Here is a 19,445-nt window from a genome sequence, read left to right on the forward strand (position 1 = left end):
GTGCCGTGAAAGAAGGCAATTGGCCGCGGCAATAAAAAAGATACAGGCTGAGGATAAGAGTGAGGAGGAAGATAAAAAGTGTTTTGTGTTACCTCCACAATATAAACCACATGCTTCCCTTTATCCTCTGTTTTCAGGCGTGCGGGACCCTCTCCCTCACCTAAGTTCCCCATTCCCCCCTTCCTCCCCCCGTCTGCTACCTGCTGAGGAGGCTCCTGGAGGGGCTGCTGCTGCTGGACCAGAGGTCAACATACCAGCCGCCGCTGGAGCAGCTGCACAGCAGGACATGCAGAGCGGGGAAAGAGACGAAGAGAGACAGAGAAAATAAGATGAAGAAGAAGAAGCAGGACTGAAAAAGATCCATGACAAGAGAGAGAAAAAGAAAAGAGACGCGAAGAAAGCTGAACTCTACAGAAAAGAACACCTCCAAAAAGGAATAACTACATGCTCCCCTTTCCCCGGCCAGCTGACCATGGTCCAGGCTATTACAACCACCTGGACCCAAACTGATGGCCAGGGCAGAGGAGGGGGTTCCCGAGGCCGGGGAGGAAAAGGCAGAGGACGGGGAAAAGACCGCAATAACTACAATCACTGTTTTAACTGCGGACAGACGGGTCATCGGATCGCTGAATGCCCACACGAGAAGCAGAAAAAGAACTTTTGATCGGATAAATCGGACCACAACAAAGACAATTCTTCAAACTGACAGTCGAGGGAGGGAGTGGAGGAGGAAGGAATTCGGTCGGGGGAGACGGAACCCATGCCAGCAGCATCTAACCAGGGAAGTGACACACACACACACACACACACACGCATCATACATGCTATTGAGAAATTAGAAGAATTAGAGGACATGTCTGTGGTTAAAAAGGGTACATATTTGAAATATGACAGTGAATGTTTGCATTAAGACATGTCCCACACTGACTTTGGTAAAAAAGGGTAGATTTGCCTGAATGCAAATTTAGTGATTTATTCATGTGCTGGGTAACTGTAAAGGAGAAGTTTCTGTACCACTTCAGAGTAAAAATAACGCTGGTGACAGTCATCCATTCCCACATCAGTAAAAAACAGTTATTTTATCATCTGCCTGCCCAATACATTTACTGGGCAGAGATCTGATTCTCCGGTTCGGCTTGGACCTCATTTTTCCACAAACGAGGGTCTTAAAGTCCGACAGCCATCTCCTACGATGGTTCAAAAAAGTGTCATTTGATGATAAATAACTGGTGAATGTGTATCAATGGCTGCTGACATATCCTGATTCTCAGGCGTTGTTGCGTTTGACTGGTCAACGTGTTTTCCCACCTGCTGTGTGGAGGCTTCTCATTTTGCATTGTACTGCTAACGTGGTTGAAAGATCCGTGTAAATGCTATGATGAGAGTTTTACTGTTAGAATGTGTGAATGATGAGCTCATGTTAAAAAATGTATTGGAATTCGCTGGGTAGCGCTATCTCTGTTAGACTCACACACACACACACACACACACAAGACACAACCAGCTGTATCAAATCCCAGGGGCGGTCCACACATTTCACTAGCCAGGGGGCCCCACTGATAGATGGAGGGATTTGGGTCCAATCGTTAAAGATTGGGAGTCAGTCACTGATTGGGCACCTACACACACAGAATATGTCATGTACTCTATGTCACGTGACGTGTATCAAATGAAAATGTGCACGAACGTAGCCGTTCTGCGTAGATTGCTGTTGGTTGAGGATAAGGTAATTCTCATATCTCTGAGCTTCCTGCCGCGCTTTCAGATGTGCCATACTCACTCTGGGCAGCTCACAGATATGACGTAGGGTTAATGTCCACGTTCCGTACCGTACTCATTGAAACGTGAAGCTGTTGATGGCATTCGGCCAGTGTTTACCTCTCTGCTTAAACAAGGGGTCATTATTCCGTGTAACGATTCCAGTGTTTCCTGTCAAAAAGATCAGAGACAAACCTCCTGACGAGTGGAGATTTGTCCAGGATTTACGATGTAAATGCAGCTGTGCATGCACGCTCGTCCGGAATTCTTATCTGATTATTTCCCAAGTTCCAGCCTCTGCAACATATTTACTGCCATAGATGTCTCAAATGCATTTTTTTCCAGTGTTCCGGTACACAAAGACAGTCAATTTTTGTTCACATTTTAATATAATGGTAAACCTTACACATTCACACGTTTGTGTTAAGGCTAAATGGTAAAAAAAAGTCCAATATGTACAAAGAACAGTTACATTTTTGGGTCATGTCATTTCAGGAGAGGGGAAAGCGCTTTCAGATCAGCGTATTGCATCATTGGCTGCTCTGCCAAAACCTGTCACTAAGCAACAGATGATGTCATTCTTGCGTATGTGTTCATAACACACGGCTGTTGTTATGCTTGCTGTGATGTTACATTAGTCCGTTCTCTGCTTGTAATTATGCCGTTACAAGCTTCAAAGTTGTATTTTATCATCTGAATTTGCCGAAACAAGTTTAATATTCTGAAAGCCAATACTTTGAAGATGTATAAGTGAGGTGTCTTGAGTAGTCAAAATTACCTACAAATCATTGTACACACGTGTACATATTATTCTATTTTTATGCAGCTCTGTGTGATTTTGTAGCTACAATTCAGACTAATACACTACCAGAAGTGGAATAAGTACTCAGATCTTGTACTTGAGTAAAAGTAGAAGTACCAGAGTGTTACAGTAACAGTCCTGCATTCAAAATGTTCCTCAAGTAAAAGTAGAAAAGTATTATCAGAATATAGTGAAAGTAAAGACAGTAAAAGTAGTCGTTGTGCAGATTGGTCCATTTCAGAATAATATATATATATGTTTTATAATGATTAATCATGAAAGTGTTCTCAAAGCTGGTGAAGGTGCAGCTAGTCTGAAGTACTTTGTAGACTGCAGGGTAGCTTGTGGATTTACTCCAGGTGGAACTAAAGTCGGATTTAACACTTGATTATATTTCACATCATTCATCCACATCTGTGAAGTAACTAAAGGTATTACATACATGTAGTGAAGGAAAAGTACACCATGTACCTATGACTTATGTTCACTTTCAACCTAAAAGTACCTCAAAAATAGTAATCAATAATGTATTGAAAAGTTATTTGCTGATTGGTTTTTATATCGGCTCAGCCAGGTTATATGGGAGGCCCAGTCTACGTACACTCTAACAACAAATGCCTTGGCTTAACAAAGAAAATCAAGGCAATAGGTTGCATCGATGGTTATTGAGTTAAGACAACTTCTATTGAAATGTTGTTAAAGCAACAAAGTTATTTGGGTTAGGGGAGAAGGCTTTTCCTCTACAATCAGAGGTGTTTTCAATTACCACTTACTTAATAATTGGTAGCATAAACACAAGTTTTTAAGTTGATTACTCCAAAGTTCCAACTTGTTTTACCGTATGATTTAAATATAATCTTAAATTGTATGTACTTAATTACCACATGTTGAACATGAACACATGTTTTTAAGTTGACAACCATTTATAAATTAAGTTGCTCCAAATAATATTGTATTCAATAGGGTTTTTCTCTTAGCTTTTTCATGTTTTTGCCTTAAAAGAAAGAAATTAATTGATTCCACAACAAAAAATATTAGGCAATTCATTTTTTATTTTTGAACTGCAGGTGTTTATTTCAACACATGATGTTTCAAAAGGAGAGACTTCATTTAGTTTGAACATTGCCTGAAGACGGTTGACATACTTTCCATGGTGTGCACACCTAGACCGGACTTAAAAGACAGACAGGTTTTTATTGTTTGGACTTAAAAGACGTTTCTCTGACCAACGCTGACCTCATTTTGTATGTTGATGGGTCTGCCTCTCGCGACCAAGGGGGCACTAATCGGGTGGGTTTTTCTGTTGTTTCAGATTCTGCTGTACTCCGTTCTGGACCGCTTCCATGTCACCTATCAGCACAAGCAGCAGAGCTCATCGCACTAACTGAAGCCTGCACGTTTGCAGAAGGCAAAACCGTGACTATTTACACTGACTCACGATATGCTTTCGGGGTAGTACACGATTTTGGGGCTATTTGGAAGTGTAGACAATTTCTGAAATCTGATGGCAAACCAGTACTTAACCATGTACTGGTTGCAGGCATACTAGACGCCATTCTGCTCCCATCTGAAGTTGCAGTCTGTAAATGTTCCGCACACGCAAGCAGTACAGACCCAGTTTCCCTAGGAAATGCGTCTGCTGACTCAGCCGCAAAGGCAGCTGCTCTGACTCCTCTCGCACCTCACGCACACTCATTTGTTAAAATCCCTGTCTCCTCCTTCACTGACAAAATGTCATCACTGACTTCTGACAGCTAGCTACGCCAGTTGAGAAGGCTCAATGGAAGGCTGCTGGGGCTGTTTTTGACCCAAAATCCAGCATCTGGGTTGGCCCAAATTCCAATCCATGTCTTCCCAGACATTTTTGCCCTCATTTCGCTAAGTTGACACATGGGTGGGATCATGTGTCAAAAGGGGGGATGTTAGAGTCTATAAATCAGGAGTGGTTCACAAGGGGATTCACAGTAACAGCTCAAAAGCACTGTGAAGCATGCCTAATCTGCATTATGCAACATTCTGGTAGACCAGTTCTACAAACTAGCAAAATGCTGTGCAGACACAGGTCTGTCATGGACACAAGCTCTGCCCATTGTGCTGATGTACATGCGGATGCGGAAAAGAACACGGAGTCAACTCAGCCCATTTGAAATCCTTTTTGGGGCTCCTCCACAGATTGGACTCAAGGCTCCAGGATGTCCTCTTCCCTCCACAACTTTGTGTGAGGATGCTATGTTGTCATATTGTGTTAACCTATCATCCACTTTAGCGACTGCCACTGGTCCACTTCACCATCTCCAACCCGGCGACTTCGTGCTGATCAAGGATTTCCGGAGAAAGAGCTGGAAATCCAATCGTTGGCAAGGTCCCTGGTGTTTCCGCCCGGTCCAGGTGCTTCTCGTCACCCAGACAGCGGTCAAGGTCGCCGAGAGAGCTACATGGGTCCACGCCAGCCACTGCAAGGTCGTAGTCACAGGAAAGGAGAAACGGTAGAAGGAGACGACAACAAGTGACGTGTCCAAGTCACCAACAGAGATGACAACAAGTGACATGTCCGAGTCACCAACAGATGACAACAAGTGACATGTCCAAGTCACCAACAGAAACAGATGACAACAAGTGACGTGTCCGAGTCACAAACAGATGACAACAAGTGACGTGTCCGAATCACCAACAGATGACAACAAGTGACATGTCCGAGTCACCAACAGATGACAACAAGTGACGTGTCCTAGTCACCACCAGCACCACACTTGCACTACATACACCAAAACACACTACACACAAGGTGTCACGAGCGAGTGCCAGCTGAGCGGTTCCATATGCTCTCTGGTTCCTCGTTTGTGTTATCGGTGTGCGAAGTCTGACTGTCCGTGTCACGAAATCTACCGAGAGAATACACTCACACACACCATGGAACATTTCCCCCTCGTGATGAGGGCTCGCCTGGAGAGACGACAACGCAACCGTGAGCAATGTGAATACTGCTGGAGAGCCTGGACACTCATAGAATGGTTCCTCTGCATACTTGCCATGATAATTGTGTTAGGACTAGTCCTATATTTTATGTATCCAGGGTCAGCACACAGCATGTCAGCCAAAATCGAGGTATCTAAGAGGTACATGGGGAAAGCAGGGCGAACCACATTTATTTTATTTTGTTGTCTGTATGTATGTATCCGGCGCCGACCCGTGTGGCACATTTTACATAGACATCGCGCCCAAAACTCAGACCCCGGAAAAGCGTAAGCAACCTTTGACGCCACTATTGACATCCATAGGTACATCTACATTTAATCTATACATAGGCGATAACGACCATAGCAACATTGATATGGGTCAGACCAGTAATGGGATCACCGGTAACGTCTGGTGGCACACTCTGAGATAATTCTTGCAGGCCGCAGGACAAAATGGGTCATGTTATGCATGCACCCTTTTCCCCCAGGACTCATCAATGTCCGTGCCAGTTCGTCCGCGCTCTCTGACCCAGGTTGAACACCTCTGTGCGTTTATGGCTCTGACAAGGCCCATCAAGGGTGAAGACAGCGTAACCGAGTGGCGTTATGCTAGGCAGCTTCCCCCACCATGCAGTAATCGGTCTAACTCCTCTTTGCGTGCATCCACGCTTGACACCACATACACAAAGTACCAACCCGTCAGCCATGTGCACCCCAGCCATTTGAGAGGGATGAAACACAGCCTATGCATCCAGAGAGTTTACCACAAAACGTCTCTTACACCACCTTATTTTTTCCTAGGCACTACTACTGGTTGTACCCGTATCCTACGGAACACGTGCAGTTACGGTGCTTACAAAATCTCGTATTGTCACATATCCGGTGCCCCTGAAAGAATCCTTTCTAACGTAGCATTCCCTGATGTTAACCATATTTCCCTCCAACTGGCGTGGCCCAGTGATGCTGGGTTTAGCGCGCCAGAAGATTACGTTTGGTTGTGCGGCAACAAGCTCTATCAAGTTCTGGCTCCCCTCTGGATAGGTACATGCACTCTAGTGGATTTGAATCCAGCAGTCACTGTACTCACATCCTTAATGCACACGACACATCATTACCCAGAGTTCCAACACCCCGACCACCACAAGGTAAAAAGAGATATGACGTCCGCTGGAGCTAAATTCATGGGTGGCCTGTTCCCATGGTGGGGTACAGTAAACAATGCCCATAAAATAGATACCTTACACGTCCGGCTAGAGAATCTGACTTACGAGACGACGCAAGGCTTCCAGGCATTGCCCCCATTCATAATAGCCTCTAGGAACATGCTCATGCAGCACCAATTTGCTCTTGACCTTTTGTTCGCTTCAAAAGGGTGGCCTGTGTCATGTGATCGGTGACTCCTGTTGCACTTACATTCCCGACGCCACCAAGAACATCACTGACACCGTGCTGCATCTCAACGACCTGTTAGCCGACATGAATGCGATCATTTTTGGCCTATTAATCAGTTGTACCTGTCTGATTATCCCAATACTGAAGAAGTGCGTTTCCAGCATGGTATCCTCAGCTTTCGTTCAGTATACTACTATTCCATTACACTACTATTCCATTACACGACAATCCTTTGCGCCACAGTGAGATAGACCAGCTAGAATCAGAAGAGTCTGATTCCGATTTATCAATATAATCATGTGTGTATCTCCTCTCTTATGCTTACATTATATTGGAGTCTGTCCTCCACAAAAACAGCCAGTTTTCTATGATATATTTGTGATGTGTTTACTTAAACCAGCGATGGAGTGTATTCATTGATGTGTTATATCAGACTATCCTGTCATTTGTTTTTTTTATTTATCAAGTATGATCAAAAGGGGAGAATGTAGTGGAAATGTTTCTAATATATCATCCTTATTATATCTTTCATATGCTTAAACCAAATGCTTCTTATTTCCTGATGTGCTTTCTATTATTATTATTATTATTATTATTATTATATTCTCTTATGGATTATTCCCAGGCTCTGCAAGGCCACAGCTGTTTTAGCCGACTGGGAGTCACACAAGAACCGTTATGCTATCTGCTCAAGGCCACTGGGTGTCTCATAAATAATCTGACCGTGTGAACACAAGAGTTATAACATTCCCACTCTTTTCTTATATAATCTCTGCTTCTTCATTGTTCTGCGCACTCTCGCGCAGACTATCTTATACTCTGTCCGACTTGTGACATTATATTATTGTATCGTGTATTTGAAGCTTCAAATAAATAACCAAAAGACAGCTTTTCTCGATTCACCATTTATTTGTTTTGATCACTTGACTTGTACTCTCCAGCCGTGTTTGGGTCCTAGATTTCCATAACAAGTTCCTTGCTTCCCCCTCCTGAGGTGTCGGACAGTTTTCTTGAACAACTTTGGTGCCACCCGAAAGTCCTTTTCCATGTCTTCTCCGAACTTCTCCCACACCCGCTGCTTTGCCTCGGCCACGGCCGAGGCTGCTGTCCTTCGGGCCTGTCGGTACCTTGCAACTGCCTCGGGAGTCCCCCGGGATAACAAATCCCTGAAGGCCTCCTTCTTCAGTCGGCTTCCCTGACCACCGGTGTCCACCAGGAGGTTCGAGGGTTACTATGAAGACCACTGAGACACATGTAACATTTGTGATATTGGGCTATATAAATAAACATTGATTGATTGATTGATTGATTGATTGATATGTCAATGATTAATGGCATCATTTTTATCATACCTATCACAAACTTCAATTAAAAGTCAAGCTTTGTTATCATGAATACACTATTAATAAATAAAAACATTTGTAGAAATCTGTAATTGTTATTATTGAATGAATGTGTAAAAACAGTGTGTACAAAATCGTATTTGATTAAATATTTATTAATAGAAACAAATAGTACATTGCATTAGGAAAACACTGATACAAAAAGAAGAAGCACATTTTTCTTTTTAGTTGTTTGAGATAAAAACGACATTACAACTGATTTGGGCAATGGTTAATAATGTACATCATTACTAGCTGTTCTTGCCATTAGGTGTTTTTTAGTGTTCTGCTCAGGCCTGAACAAAATGATGTAACATTTTGGCATAACAATGCAAAACAGCATTCCATAACTAGAAGCCAGAATAGCAAATATCTCCACAGCCACAGCGAACTTCCCAGGAGAGCTGGCATATGCTGGGATAAAGGTGATCCAGACCGCACAGAATATCAACATTCTGAATGTGACAAATTTAGCTTAATTAAAATTATCAGGCAGCTTTCTAGCCAAAAAAGCAAGAACAAAACACAACACATTTAAGAGCCCTATGTATCCTAACACAGCCCAGAACCCTACAGGTGATCCCAGGGCACACTCAAGAATAATCTTATCCTCATAGTGTTTCATATTTTAAAAGGGGAATGGAGGGCTTATTGTCAGCCAAAGTATGCAAATTATAACCTGTATTAGAGTGAAACTCAGAACACTGAGTCTTTGCTGGGCAGGCCCAAACCACTTCATCATATTACTGCCTGGAAGTGTAGCCCTGAAGGCCATTGCACCACTTTTGTTTTCCCCAGAACACAAGAGATACAGAGAACAAAGGTGATGTCGAATGCTGTGTGTCGCAGCATGCAGGACCACTGAGAGGGCCGGCCGATGAAGGTCAGAGAATACAGGAAAAACAGAGTCAATGAGAAGAGCAGCAGGGAGCTCAGCTCAGAGTTGTTGGTTTCTTTGTGGCAGTAGAAGACTAGTGTTGTGATTATAGTAAAAAAAAACTCCCAGCAAGGAAAATAAAACTAACAATGATCCCAGAATTTCATCATGCTAAACATTCTATTTATTTTAGTATGCAAGCATCTCCCTGCTTGTTATACCAGTGGTAGGCATTTCATACAGTGTATTGAATCTGCAAAACAAAAAAGGACAAAGAGGAATGAAGTGTTAAATTGATGTCAGGGTTTCAGAGGCACAAAATGTTTTTTTTATATTATTTAAAATCCCATTTAGTCATGAAATACTGATATATTTTGTATTTATTTACCTGTTGTTTTACCGATCTCTCCTGCTGGACAGTGTTTGCAATTATAACAACAGACTGGCTTTCCTTTTTGGAGGACCTTACGAGTTCCAGGACGACAGCTCTCACTGCAGACTGACACAGGAACCTCCTACACACAATTTGTCAACACAATTTTGTTGAAATCTTAAACATACCTGGCATGGTTTTTCAGTAAATCAGTGAGTTAGTAAACAGGAGCGTCTGCTCTACCTTGGTATGTGCATTTCCCCATAGAACTGGGATGTTTTTCTTGATAAACTGATAACTTTCTGGAAGAGAAGCATCATAATTGCCAACTGTTATTCCTTCCATGGTTCCCTTGTTTGTCATTTGTAAGTTAACAAGTTCATATCGTTCAGGAGAGTCTCCATTACTGTCAAAATAAACGTTTTCCCCTTCCTCTGTGGTGAAATTCACAGTGTTCAGATATTGCAAGACCTATTAAAGAAATTGTGCAGAGATGAAATGGCAAATTAAATAAAGGTGCATTGTCAAATCCAAAGGAGTATTCCTCACCTTCCATGGTTGAATGCGTTTGGTATTAGCACAAGTCCCATTAAAAAAAGGCCCTTCACCCTCCTCACATTTAATCAGGTTGTCAAGAGCATGAGCCACTGCATAAACTGATTTGTATACATAATAAGTGAATCTAAGCTCAGAAGCATCTGTAAATTAAAACTGTCACAGAAGTGCGCGCAGTGATGAGCGGGCCCTCGCGTCCGTGCGCCTGTCGGGGAGGGCAGCCGGTAGTCCCGGCGTCAAGCAGACGCGCGCGAGTCCTCCGAAATGAGCCGTTTGTGATTTCTATCATTTTCGCGTCCCAGACTCCCAGGTCCTCCGGCAGCGACCCGGAAACGGATCTTGGCTCGCCGTCTCGAAAGGAAAACAAATTTCTCTAAGGGCTCGTCGAGGATCGATTATCGAGGAGGCTGTCTGGAGGAGCCGTAACCGAGGATACCCTGATTTAGAGGAGAGAGGAGGGAGGAGTCTCTCTGGAGGAGTTATAACCGAGGGTACAAAGACGTGGAGGAGAGAGGAGAGACGATTTCAGCAAACAGTGATGTTTAAAAGAGGTGTGATGCATGGCTGGACTTATGTCAACATAGCACAGCTCTGCAAATTGTTCCCGTTGTGATTATAAGTTATTTAAGATGATCAAATGTGCATCAGAGTTTCTGCCCTTTACCATTTGTTTACTCACTAATCACATCTCCCCTGGATGTTAGGCTATCTATTATACAACTGCTTTCATTGTGACGCGATGTTTACAGTGAGAACAGCTGCTGAGGTCAGTGCAGAAAGCAGAACAGTGTGTATAATATATATCGCTCAATAACATGTGTAACAGGCCTACATTTCACACTTTATTTGTAGGCTTTAGGAGATATCTACAAATAAAAAGTAGGGTTAGGGAGTGTATAGGTGTCTGTTGCAATGAATATGCCGCCAGCAAAGGGCGTTGTTGGACTAACAGAAGTTGAGTGTGTGTGTGTGTGTGTGTGTGTGTGTGTGTGTGTGTGTGTGTGTGTGTGTGTGTGTGTGTGTGTGTGTGTGTGTGTGTGTGTGTGTGTGTGGCAGGCAGACAGGCAATCATAAGAGCAATGTGTATACAGCGTTTCGTGAATATCGGAAAAACTATATGCGAGAAGTTTGGAGTAATTTGCGACATGTAAATCGTGACAAATTGTGTATTCGCTGTTAGCTTACGACCTCCACGATTGAGCTATCAAAAATGTTCTTCGCAATTTAGCATCATATTGGATAGGGGCTGAACTTGTGCGGGATTGGAATTGTTCCGATCATTCCCCGAGGAGGAGTTTCAGGTCATTTGGACTTACGTTGCAACTTTGTAAATCTTTCACAAAATGGGAATGGCCATAGGTGGCGCTAGCCAGTACTTTGCACAATTTGAACCCATTGACTCCAGAATGTTGCTATTTTTACCGGTCCTGGCATCCGTGCAAAATTATACAACTTTTTGAGCATCCTAAAGCCCTCAAAAACAGGAATGATGGCGTGGAATAATAATAATACCACCAATAACAATAGGGCCCGAGCACGGAGCGGTAGGACCCAACGCCGTCCTTGCACGAAGTGCGAGGAACCTATTGTTATTGGCGGTATTATTATTATTCCACGCCATTATTCCTGTTTTTGAGGGCTTTAGGACGCTCAAAAAGTTGTATAATATGATTCAACATTCAGAAAGCTCTCAGAGTCATTCAGGGCGCAGTTGAACACATCCTCCCAGAAATCCCTTAAAAACTGACTTTTTGGAAACTGTGAGGGATGGATCTGGGATGTCACTGCCAACCAGCTGCAGTCCTTTAATGTTCTGTCTGTACAACTTAGTTGCCAGCAACTTAATTTCTCTGTGAGACATAAAATCCAATATCACTTTGGAAGTGGCATGCTTAATGATCTCTATTATATTCTGTAGGCTATCAGGTGGACCCGACGATGAAAATGCTTCAGAATACTCAATGCACACTCCATATTCTTGTGCAGCTTTGATAAATAAAGCCATGCCATTCAGGCCATATCTATTATCAACAGCAAGAGCACTAATCCAGGTCCATCCAAAGTGATGGACCAGCTTTGCCAGTGCTCTGCTCTGGTATAGTCACTTGGAATTGTTCTGAAATACATGGGATCTCTTTTCTGCTGCTCAAACAGGCACAGGTTGCATAATGGCTGATCTGCAGTAAAATAGACAAACATAAGAAGCGTCTAAATGACCCCTGAGTGAAAAAATGCTAACACACTTGGCACAGAACTCAAGGTGAATATACCCTTATTACTTATCGTAACTGCACATACAAGATATCCGATTAAAGCTGAGATTCCACAGATTATATAGGTATTAGTATCATCACTGAGTGATCAGAACTCGCGACAGGGGAAGCAAACATAGACATCACAACATGTAGCATTACCGAGCAAACACGGGAGATCGTCTCACCTTAGCTGTTATTCTGATCAAAAGTCGTGTTCAATGGCATTAAAACGATAAAACCGCTACTGAGGGTTAATCTAAATGTTAATCCAATGTGTCTGTCACTTTGAAAAAATTATTGATAATACATAATTCAATATCTATGTAAAAATCAGAGAAATAATATTAGCTGCTAATGGTAGCCACCAGAGTTATCGCAGCTTCCGGTTTTGGCTACGCATCACTCTCACTCCTTATTTGGTAACGTGTTGTGTATGTGGAACCTCCCCTCGATTCCATTGGCTCTAGCGGTTAAAAAGAGATGTCAATCATCAAAATCGACCAAGGGGGGCCAGAGATAGGTCAAATCCACCCAAATGACCCCAGAAGTGGGTTTATTTGGCTAAATCTCTCTATAAAGGTAACATTGCACTTGTTTTGCATCAATCTTGATACAGGGTACTTATTGTTATAATTTGGATTCCTAAAGCTTTTAGTCTACCATCCCATCATTCAAGGGTGGTTTTCACTATAAGTAATTTTTTTTTGGACGGACGGACACTATAATTTAATTTTTTTTACTGTGTTCAATCTGAATTTACTTTAAAATAAAAACATCTATATTGATTCTGACACGTCTAAATCCAACTCACAGATGTTACCTTGCTTTGAGAAAAAAGATTATTAATTTACCCCTTTTATAAGTGAAGATATGGTCATTTGTTCTGGGAATGTCATTTTCGAGCCAGAGACCTGAAAAACAGGCTCAGGGCTTAACAGGTTAAAGGTACACTTAATACAATGTTAAAAAACACTTCAGAACAACTTTAATTACCTTTATTTTACATACCACAGGTATGTGAAACCTTCCAACAACTTTTGCAAATGCAATAGTTGGTCCTGATCCTGAATGTCCAAAGATAGCTTGCACCGTTTCAGCTCTGGTGCAGTTGTCGTCACTGACTTCTTTCTTAAGTCCACTCACCAGTGCCAGTGCAACTCTCAGTATGTCCATAGTTCCACAGTTATTATAGATAATGTAGCCAAGTTTAACATTAGGGAGGATGTCAGGATATGTGTTGATCTCATTTATAGAAAAAATCAATGCTTGAGCAAATTTTAATTCTCTCAAATTGAAGCTAGGGTGTTGTGAAAGATAGAACAAAATGATACATTTGTGTTGAGTCTCAAATACAGTACAATGAACATACAACATTGCAAATATGCCCAACAATACTTACTTTTTACATTTCCGTACTTACGTTAATTACGTAATCCTGCCTTGTGCGAAAGGAACAAATGCCTCCAATAACAAGGTCTCCATCTTGGAACAGTTCAGGCGGTTGTGCCGAGTCTTGCAGTCGGCACACAGAGTCCCCCTTCCCCATTAGCAGAACCAAAAGGAGCGGCCTCAATAAGGACATGTCGGTGCTCTTCAGGTCACGCCAATCTGCTTGAGAGCTCATGACAACCCTTTATACACCATCAATAACATGAAGGGCATTTTCCTGCTTGAAAAGAAGTCTCAAGAGACAAGAGGAAATGTAAGTTTAGTCAAATGTTTTATGCGAGACAATGTTGATTTTATTATTTGATTAACAATTTCTGGCAATTAATCTGAAATCACATAGGAGATAGGTATTTTGGGTCTGCATATAATTGTATTATTTTTGTATTTGCATATATACATATTAGTTGAAACGATGGTACATTGCATTCTATTAAAAGGAGTCATCTCAATATGCTAAGTTACACAGTAAAACAATTCACAGTTGGAAACACTAAAATAAACAAATATAATTGCAGGGTTCCATAATTATTTTAGGGCTCCCTTTCCCATTATATATTTTTTTGTATTCCTCTCTGGTTTGAGTAAGATGATATAACATTTTGGGATGAAAATACAAAAGAGCAGTCCAAAACTGGAGGACAGAATAGCAAATATCTCTACAGCAACACTAAACTTTCCAGGAGAGCTTACATACGCTGGGATGAAAGTGATCCATACAGCGCAGAATATCAGCATGCTAAAGGTTATAAACTTGGCTTCATTAAAGTTATCAGGCAGTTTCCGTGCCAGAAAAGCAAGAATGAAACATAAAATGGCCAGTAGTCCTATGTACCCAAGTACAGACCAAAAGCCCAAAGCTGAGCCCAAAGCACACTCTAAGATTATTTTGTCTTTGAAGTCTTTAAAATTCTTAAATAGAAAAGGAGGAGAAATTGTTAACCAGAGGATACATATCATTACTTGTATTAGAGTGAAACCCAGAACAGTTAGTTTCTGCTGGGCAGGCCCAAACCACTTCATCCTATTACTGCCTGGAAATGTAGCCCTGAAGGCCATTAGCACCACTATAGTTTTCCCCAGAACACAAGAGATACAAAGGACAAAGGTGATGCCGAATGCTGTGTGTCGCAGCATGCAGGACAAATCTGAGGGCCGACCAATGAAGGTCAGAGAACACAGGAAACACAGAGTCAAGGAGAAGAGCAGCAGGAAGCTCAGCTCAGAGTTGTTAGCCCTGACAATTGGAGTGTTCCTGTATCTGAAGAAAATGAATGCCACAACAGCTGTGATGCATGTTCCAAATAAGGATGCTGCAGTGAGCAGCGCTCCCATAATCTCTTCATATGACAGAAACTCTGCCTCCTTCTTTACACAGGCATCTCTTCTTTCATTTGACCAGAACTCAGGGTGACACCGCACACAGGTGACAGAATCTGAAGAAAATAAAAATGTGGTAAACATTATGTATAATTATTTTTTTATTTTGTATTTGTCCCTACGTTGCATATTTTCTAAGCATACAAGATAGTACAGCACATAATAAGCATATAACATGTTTTGCTTATTTGTACAATCACAAGTTCTTCAAAAGGATTTCTATGAATTTCTATGAATAATGAAATGATTTATTTTTAGACTTGAAGTAGAAACATTTATTTTACATTGGTGCTTTGACATAATGCATTAATCCTTAGGAAGACTTTTGCATATATTTATATAGCTGACTTCAGAATTCTGTCTCAGTATCTGTATATTATGTATCATTTGCAATTATTTGTTATGTAACGATATTGTGTTTTTTTCTTCTTAAAAAGGACTGCATGGTTTGAAATCCCCCAAAAACCCACTGCAATTTCTTAAAATGAACGATACATGTTTTGTCTTGCATTTATGTAACGACACCTGTAATGTTGCTGATGTCTCCCTCTGCACATCTTATACAGTCATAGCAGCAGACAGGCATTCCTTTTTGGAGAACCTTGCGAGTTCCTGGAAGACATTTTTCACTGCAAACTGACACGGGCACCTGTGGGATCAAATCGACTATGAGAAGAAAGAAAAACATCGGCCTTCCCTTTGATTACTGTGTTGCCTTTGCATATTTCTATTTAAAATGTTGATCCATAAAAACCATACATTATCTTTTCTCTAGCTCTTCCCCCCTTATCTAAGGATGTACATAAATAGAAAATGCACAGGATCGGCTTCGCTCAGAGAACTTTTTCCTTTTAACTGTACCAAAGGTCCGTACTGAACTTGGGAAAAGGGCGTTCAGTTACGTTGCCCCTCAAGCTTGGAACCTGCTTCAAACTGAGCTGAAACTCAGAGAGCTGGTCTCATTAGAAACACTCAAAGCAACTTTAACTGACCTTGAAGCAGGCCGCTGTGTCTGTAAATGCTTTGGCTAAATTTGGTGTATGACTGTGTTGTGATTGTGTACTTTTTAATTGTTTGTAACTGTAAAACTGTCTGAAACTGTGCTGTTACCATTCTTGGGCCAGGACTCTCTTGAAAAAAATATTTTTAATCTCAATGAGACCTATCCTGGTTAAATAAAGGTAAAATTAAAATGTTTTAAGTGTCAATTTCATATTTATAATGAAACAAAAAGACTGTAATTAGCAACGACAGTGATCTTAGAGTATTTTACCTGTTGGGAGTTCTGTGTCCAAGTTATAGACTCATTTTGCAGATGTAGCTGTTTGTTTTCAGGTAAAGATGCATCATAAAAGCCAACTGTGACAAACTCCACAATGTCATTTTCTCTTGGCTTCCAATTTATAATTTCATACTTTGCTGCTGGGTCTCCATTTTCATTGAAGTAAACCTCTTCTCCTTCCTTTGTTTTAAACTGAATAGTTCTTATGTGCTTTAAAATCTGAAAAACAAATATCTGTCAATGCAGAACATAATTTGAAGAATGTGTTGTGGTCCAAGTGTTTTAACAGCATGATAGACAGCAAAAGTTTAATTTACGTTTTTTTAAACATGTTCCTTGTTGATGTGATTTGATGTAAAAACTTCAGTAACATTGGTGTTCAACTCACCGTAAATGGATCTAGCTGCACCTTGGTGTTACATGTTTTGTTACAGCTGAGGATAAAATGAAATGCGTGGGCCGCAGCATACACTCCTTTATAGACATTGTTAAAGATAGGCATCAGAGACATATCAGTGAAGCTGTTTTGCACTTCAGTCAAATCTTCACGTCCAGTACATTCTTTCTCATTTCTTGATGAAGACTTTGACTGCTTGAACTTACAACTAAATAACGTCTCATAAAACGTTGTAAACATTTCATTACTAGATACATTGAGCGGCCTCACATCCAACATGAACTCCCTCATGCCACTGACATGTGCTTTGGGGATGGACAGGCCGATAGCACCGTCTAGAATGTGATGCTTATCCACGACTGCAGTTTGAGAATCAAAGATCCAGCTCTCAGAGCCTATCCACTGGTACCCAGTCAAGTTGTGGTGAGAAAATGCATGGAGTATGACTTCCAAATCCATATAAGAGAGGAAAGCAAAGATCACCTTGGAAGTGGAAGCCTTGATAATGTCAATTATCTTTTGTATTTTGTCTGGTGGATCGGTTCTAAAGAAGGACACAGAGTACTCAAGACAGATGCCAAGCTGCTGGGCCGTTTCTGTGAATGTGGCCATACCGTTGTTTCCATAATCATCATTTGTTCTCATAGCTCCAACCCATGTCCAACCAAAATGCTTAACCAGCTGTGCCAGGGCTCTGCTCTGGTAGTAGTCACTGGGTATTGTTCTGAGGAAGGATGGGTACTTGGATTTATCACTGAGACAGGCACAAGTAGCAAAGTGGCTGATCTAAAAGAAAAAAATAAGTTATATCCCAAGGTAAAGATTCAGAATATAAAGTAGTTATTCAGCCAACTACAATCCCTTTTGCTATACATAGTTGCAATAGTAGAATATTAATAATATCAAACAATCTTACCCACCATTGGAATATGAAAGGGTCCGATGGCAGTAGCCATAGCCATGCAAGGAGAGGAAGAAGTTTCTCCCATAATGGCCTGCACTTGGGCAGGTCTTGTACATGGTACTTCAGAGGGTTGTGATACAACTTCATTACCATTTGCAAAGGCCAATGCAACCCTCACACTTTTGGCAATTGAGCCACAGGAATCATAGATCCTATAGCCCAGAGAGATGCCAGGCAATAGGTCCGTGCTGTTATTAATCTCCTCTACGGCAAATAGCATAGCCTGGGCAAACTGGAACCCTCTGAAATCCAAGCTTGATGCAAACAGTTAATAATATTTAGTTACAAAAGGTCCATGCAGTAGAAAGAGTGGCACAGTACATGGAAGTATTTGATGCTAAAATCACACACAACAGGAGTAAATCTTCATTTAAATATTCAATGTTATACCCTTTCAGACATTTTAAGCAGAATATTGATATGGTATACTGTTACCTGGTGCATTGCAGTGGCAGTGGTTTGTCCATGTAGGAATCCCGTCTGTTCTTCCAGCTGTTGTGGAAAGAGAAGATTCCCCCCAACATTATGTCCCCATCCTTAAACATCTGAGGGATCTCAGGGTCCCCTCTCTGTGTGCACACTGGCTCCTCAGCCTGAGAGAAAGATGCTACCAGCAACAGATGTAAGAGTGCCCATCCCTGCTCCGGCCACCTCTGTGTGGATGACATACTGTTTGAGTGAGCCAAAACAATTCATTGGCATCACATGAACCCCAATGCAAGTTTAAATTGGGCACCTGTATTTATATATTTTGGAGAAAACTTGGGAACGAATAATGGAACATTGATGTTTTATCTCTGTGGAATTCGGGGCAAAGGAAGGTGGCGTCAAACAGGAAAAGGGTTATTTGCGTTACCAAACTTACTGGTACTTGTGTGCTCTTGATTTATCTGCATAAAAAAACAACTATTATTCAATTACTTCTCAAAAGATCATATTTTGAAACTTCTCTAACCCAAAATCCATGGCCTATTTCCAAGTTGCCTTTTATAGTTAAATCCAGCTAGTGCTAGTGGAGTACGCGCGTGAACTGTGAGCGCCGGAGCCTCGCAGCGGCGGAACTGTGGCGCGCTGAATTTCGCCGCCTTTGCGCTTCAGATGAGGCCCCACGCAGTCTGCGTGATCTGCGTGTAGGGAGGGGCAGGCCTGGATGGTATGTTTTAGGTTTGGCAGCTTCAACTTCAGTAAACAGTTTTGGTTTTTAAGTAATCTACCTAATGATTAGATATGAAATGCATAAATAAAAAAGCATAACATTGATCTAAGGAAATGTGCAGTAGAGGAAGCCGATGGCCTCGGTAGCCATTCGGATCATGCCTTCTGCCTTGCCTTCCCTGAGCCAGCTAGCCCACCTACTTTCTGACTGATCTTGTATTTTCTGAACCCTGTGAGCCTTCAGTCGACCTGTTGACCAGTAAGCCTGACATCCTTCGGCCATGTCTCAACATGTCAACATGTCTCACCTTGCCAGGGAAGGACTGGGACTACAAATCCGCCCGGGACTCTCGACCGGCCCACTTCAGTACCGCTGGCCCACCTCGGTACCACAAGTAAATACCGCTAGTAAATTGTCCAACCAGCCCACTTCAGTACCGGCCCATCGGGATTTGTCCCGAACGTCCCGA

The 19,445-nt window shown here is 41.8% G+C and overlaps 1 protein-coding gene and 2 pseudogenes across 1 annotated transcript; all 3 read right to left on the reverse strand.

Moving 5' to 3' along the window:
* Positions 1 to 8,523: 8,523 nt before the first annotated feature.
* Positions 8,524 to 10,097, reverse strand: LOC139432855 (vomeronasal type-2 receptor 26-like; annotated as a pseudogene).
* Positions 10,098 to 11,746: 1,649 nt separating this feature from the next.
* Positions 11,747 to 13,975, reverse strand: LOC117457015 (extracellular calcium-sensing receptor-like; annotated as a pseudogene).
* A 350-nt stretch (positions 13,976 to 14,325) lies between these two features.
* On the reverse strand, positions 14,326 to 18,446 carry LOC117457433 (extracellular calcium-sensing receptor-like). Its single transcript, XM_034097522.2, has 6 exons — positions 18,256 to 18,446; positions 17,777 to 18,074; positions 16,848 to 17,642; positions 16,451 to 16,678; positions 15,703 to 15,826; positions 14,326 to 15,233 (listed from the first exon to the last, which is right to left on the reverse strand). The coding sequence occupies exons 1-6, from the start codon at positions 18,363 to 18,365 to the stop codon at positions 14,326 to 14,328; spliced, it is 2,463 nt and encodes an 820-aa protein (XP_033953413.1). The 5' UTR covers positions 18,366 to 18,446.
* Between the last annotated feature and the right edge of the window lie 999 nt (positions 18,447 to 19,445).

Source organism: Pseudochaenichthys georgianus, chromosome 13 (assembly GCF_902827115.2).
Source record: "Pseudochaenichthys georgianus chromosome 13, fPseGeo1.2, whole genome shotgun sequence".
NCBI classification, from domain to species: domain Eukaryota; kingdom Metazoa; phylum Chordata; class Actinopteri; order Perciformes; family Channichthyidae; genus Pseudochaenichthys; species Pseudochaenichthys georgianus.

Excerpts from the sequence above, each read along its gene's own strand:
- LOC117457433 (XM_034097522.2), bottom strand. The coding sequence starts at position 18,365 with ATGTTTAAGGATGGGGACATAATGTTGGGGGGAATCTTCTCTTTCCAC. Across the intron at positions 16,679-16,847 it reads TGCAGCTAGATCCATTTACG|ATTTTAAAGCACATAAGAAC; the intron begins GTGAGTTGAACA and ends TTTGTTTTTCAG. Across the intron at positions 15,234-15,702 it reads AGACATCAGCAACATTACAG|ATTCTGTCACCTGTGTGCGG; the intron begins GTGTCGTTACAT and ends TATTTTCTTCAG.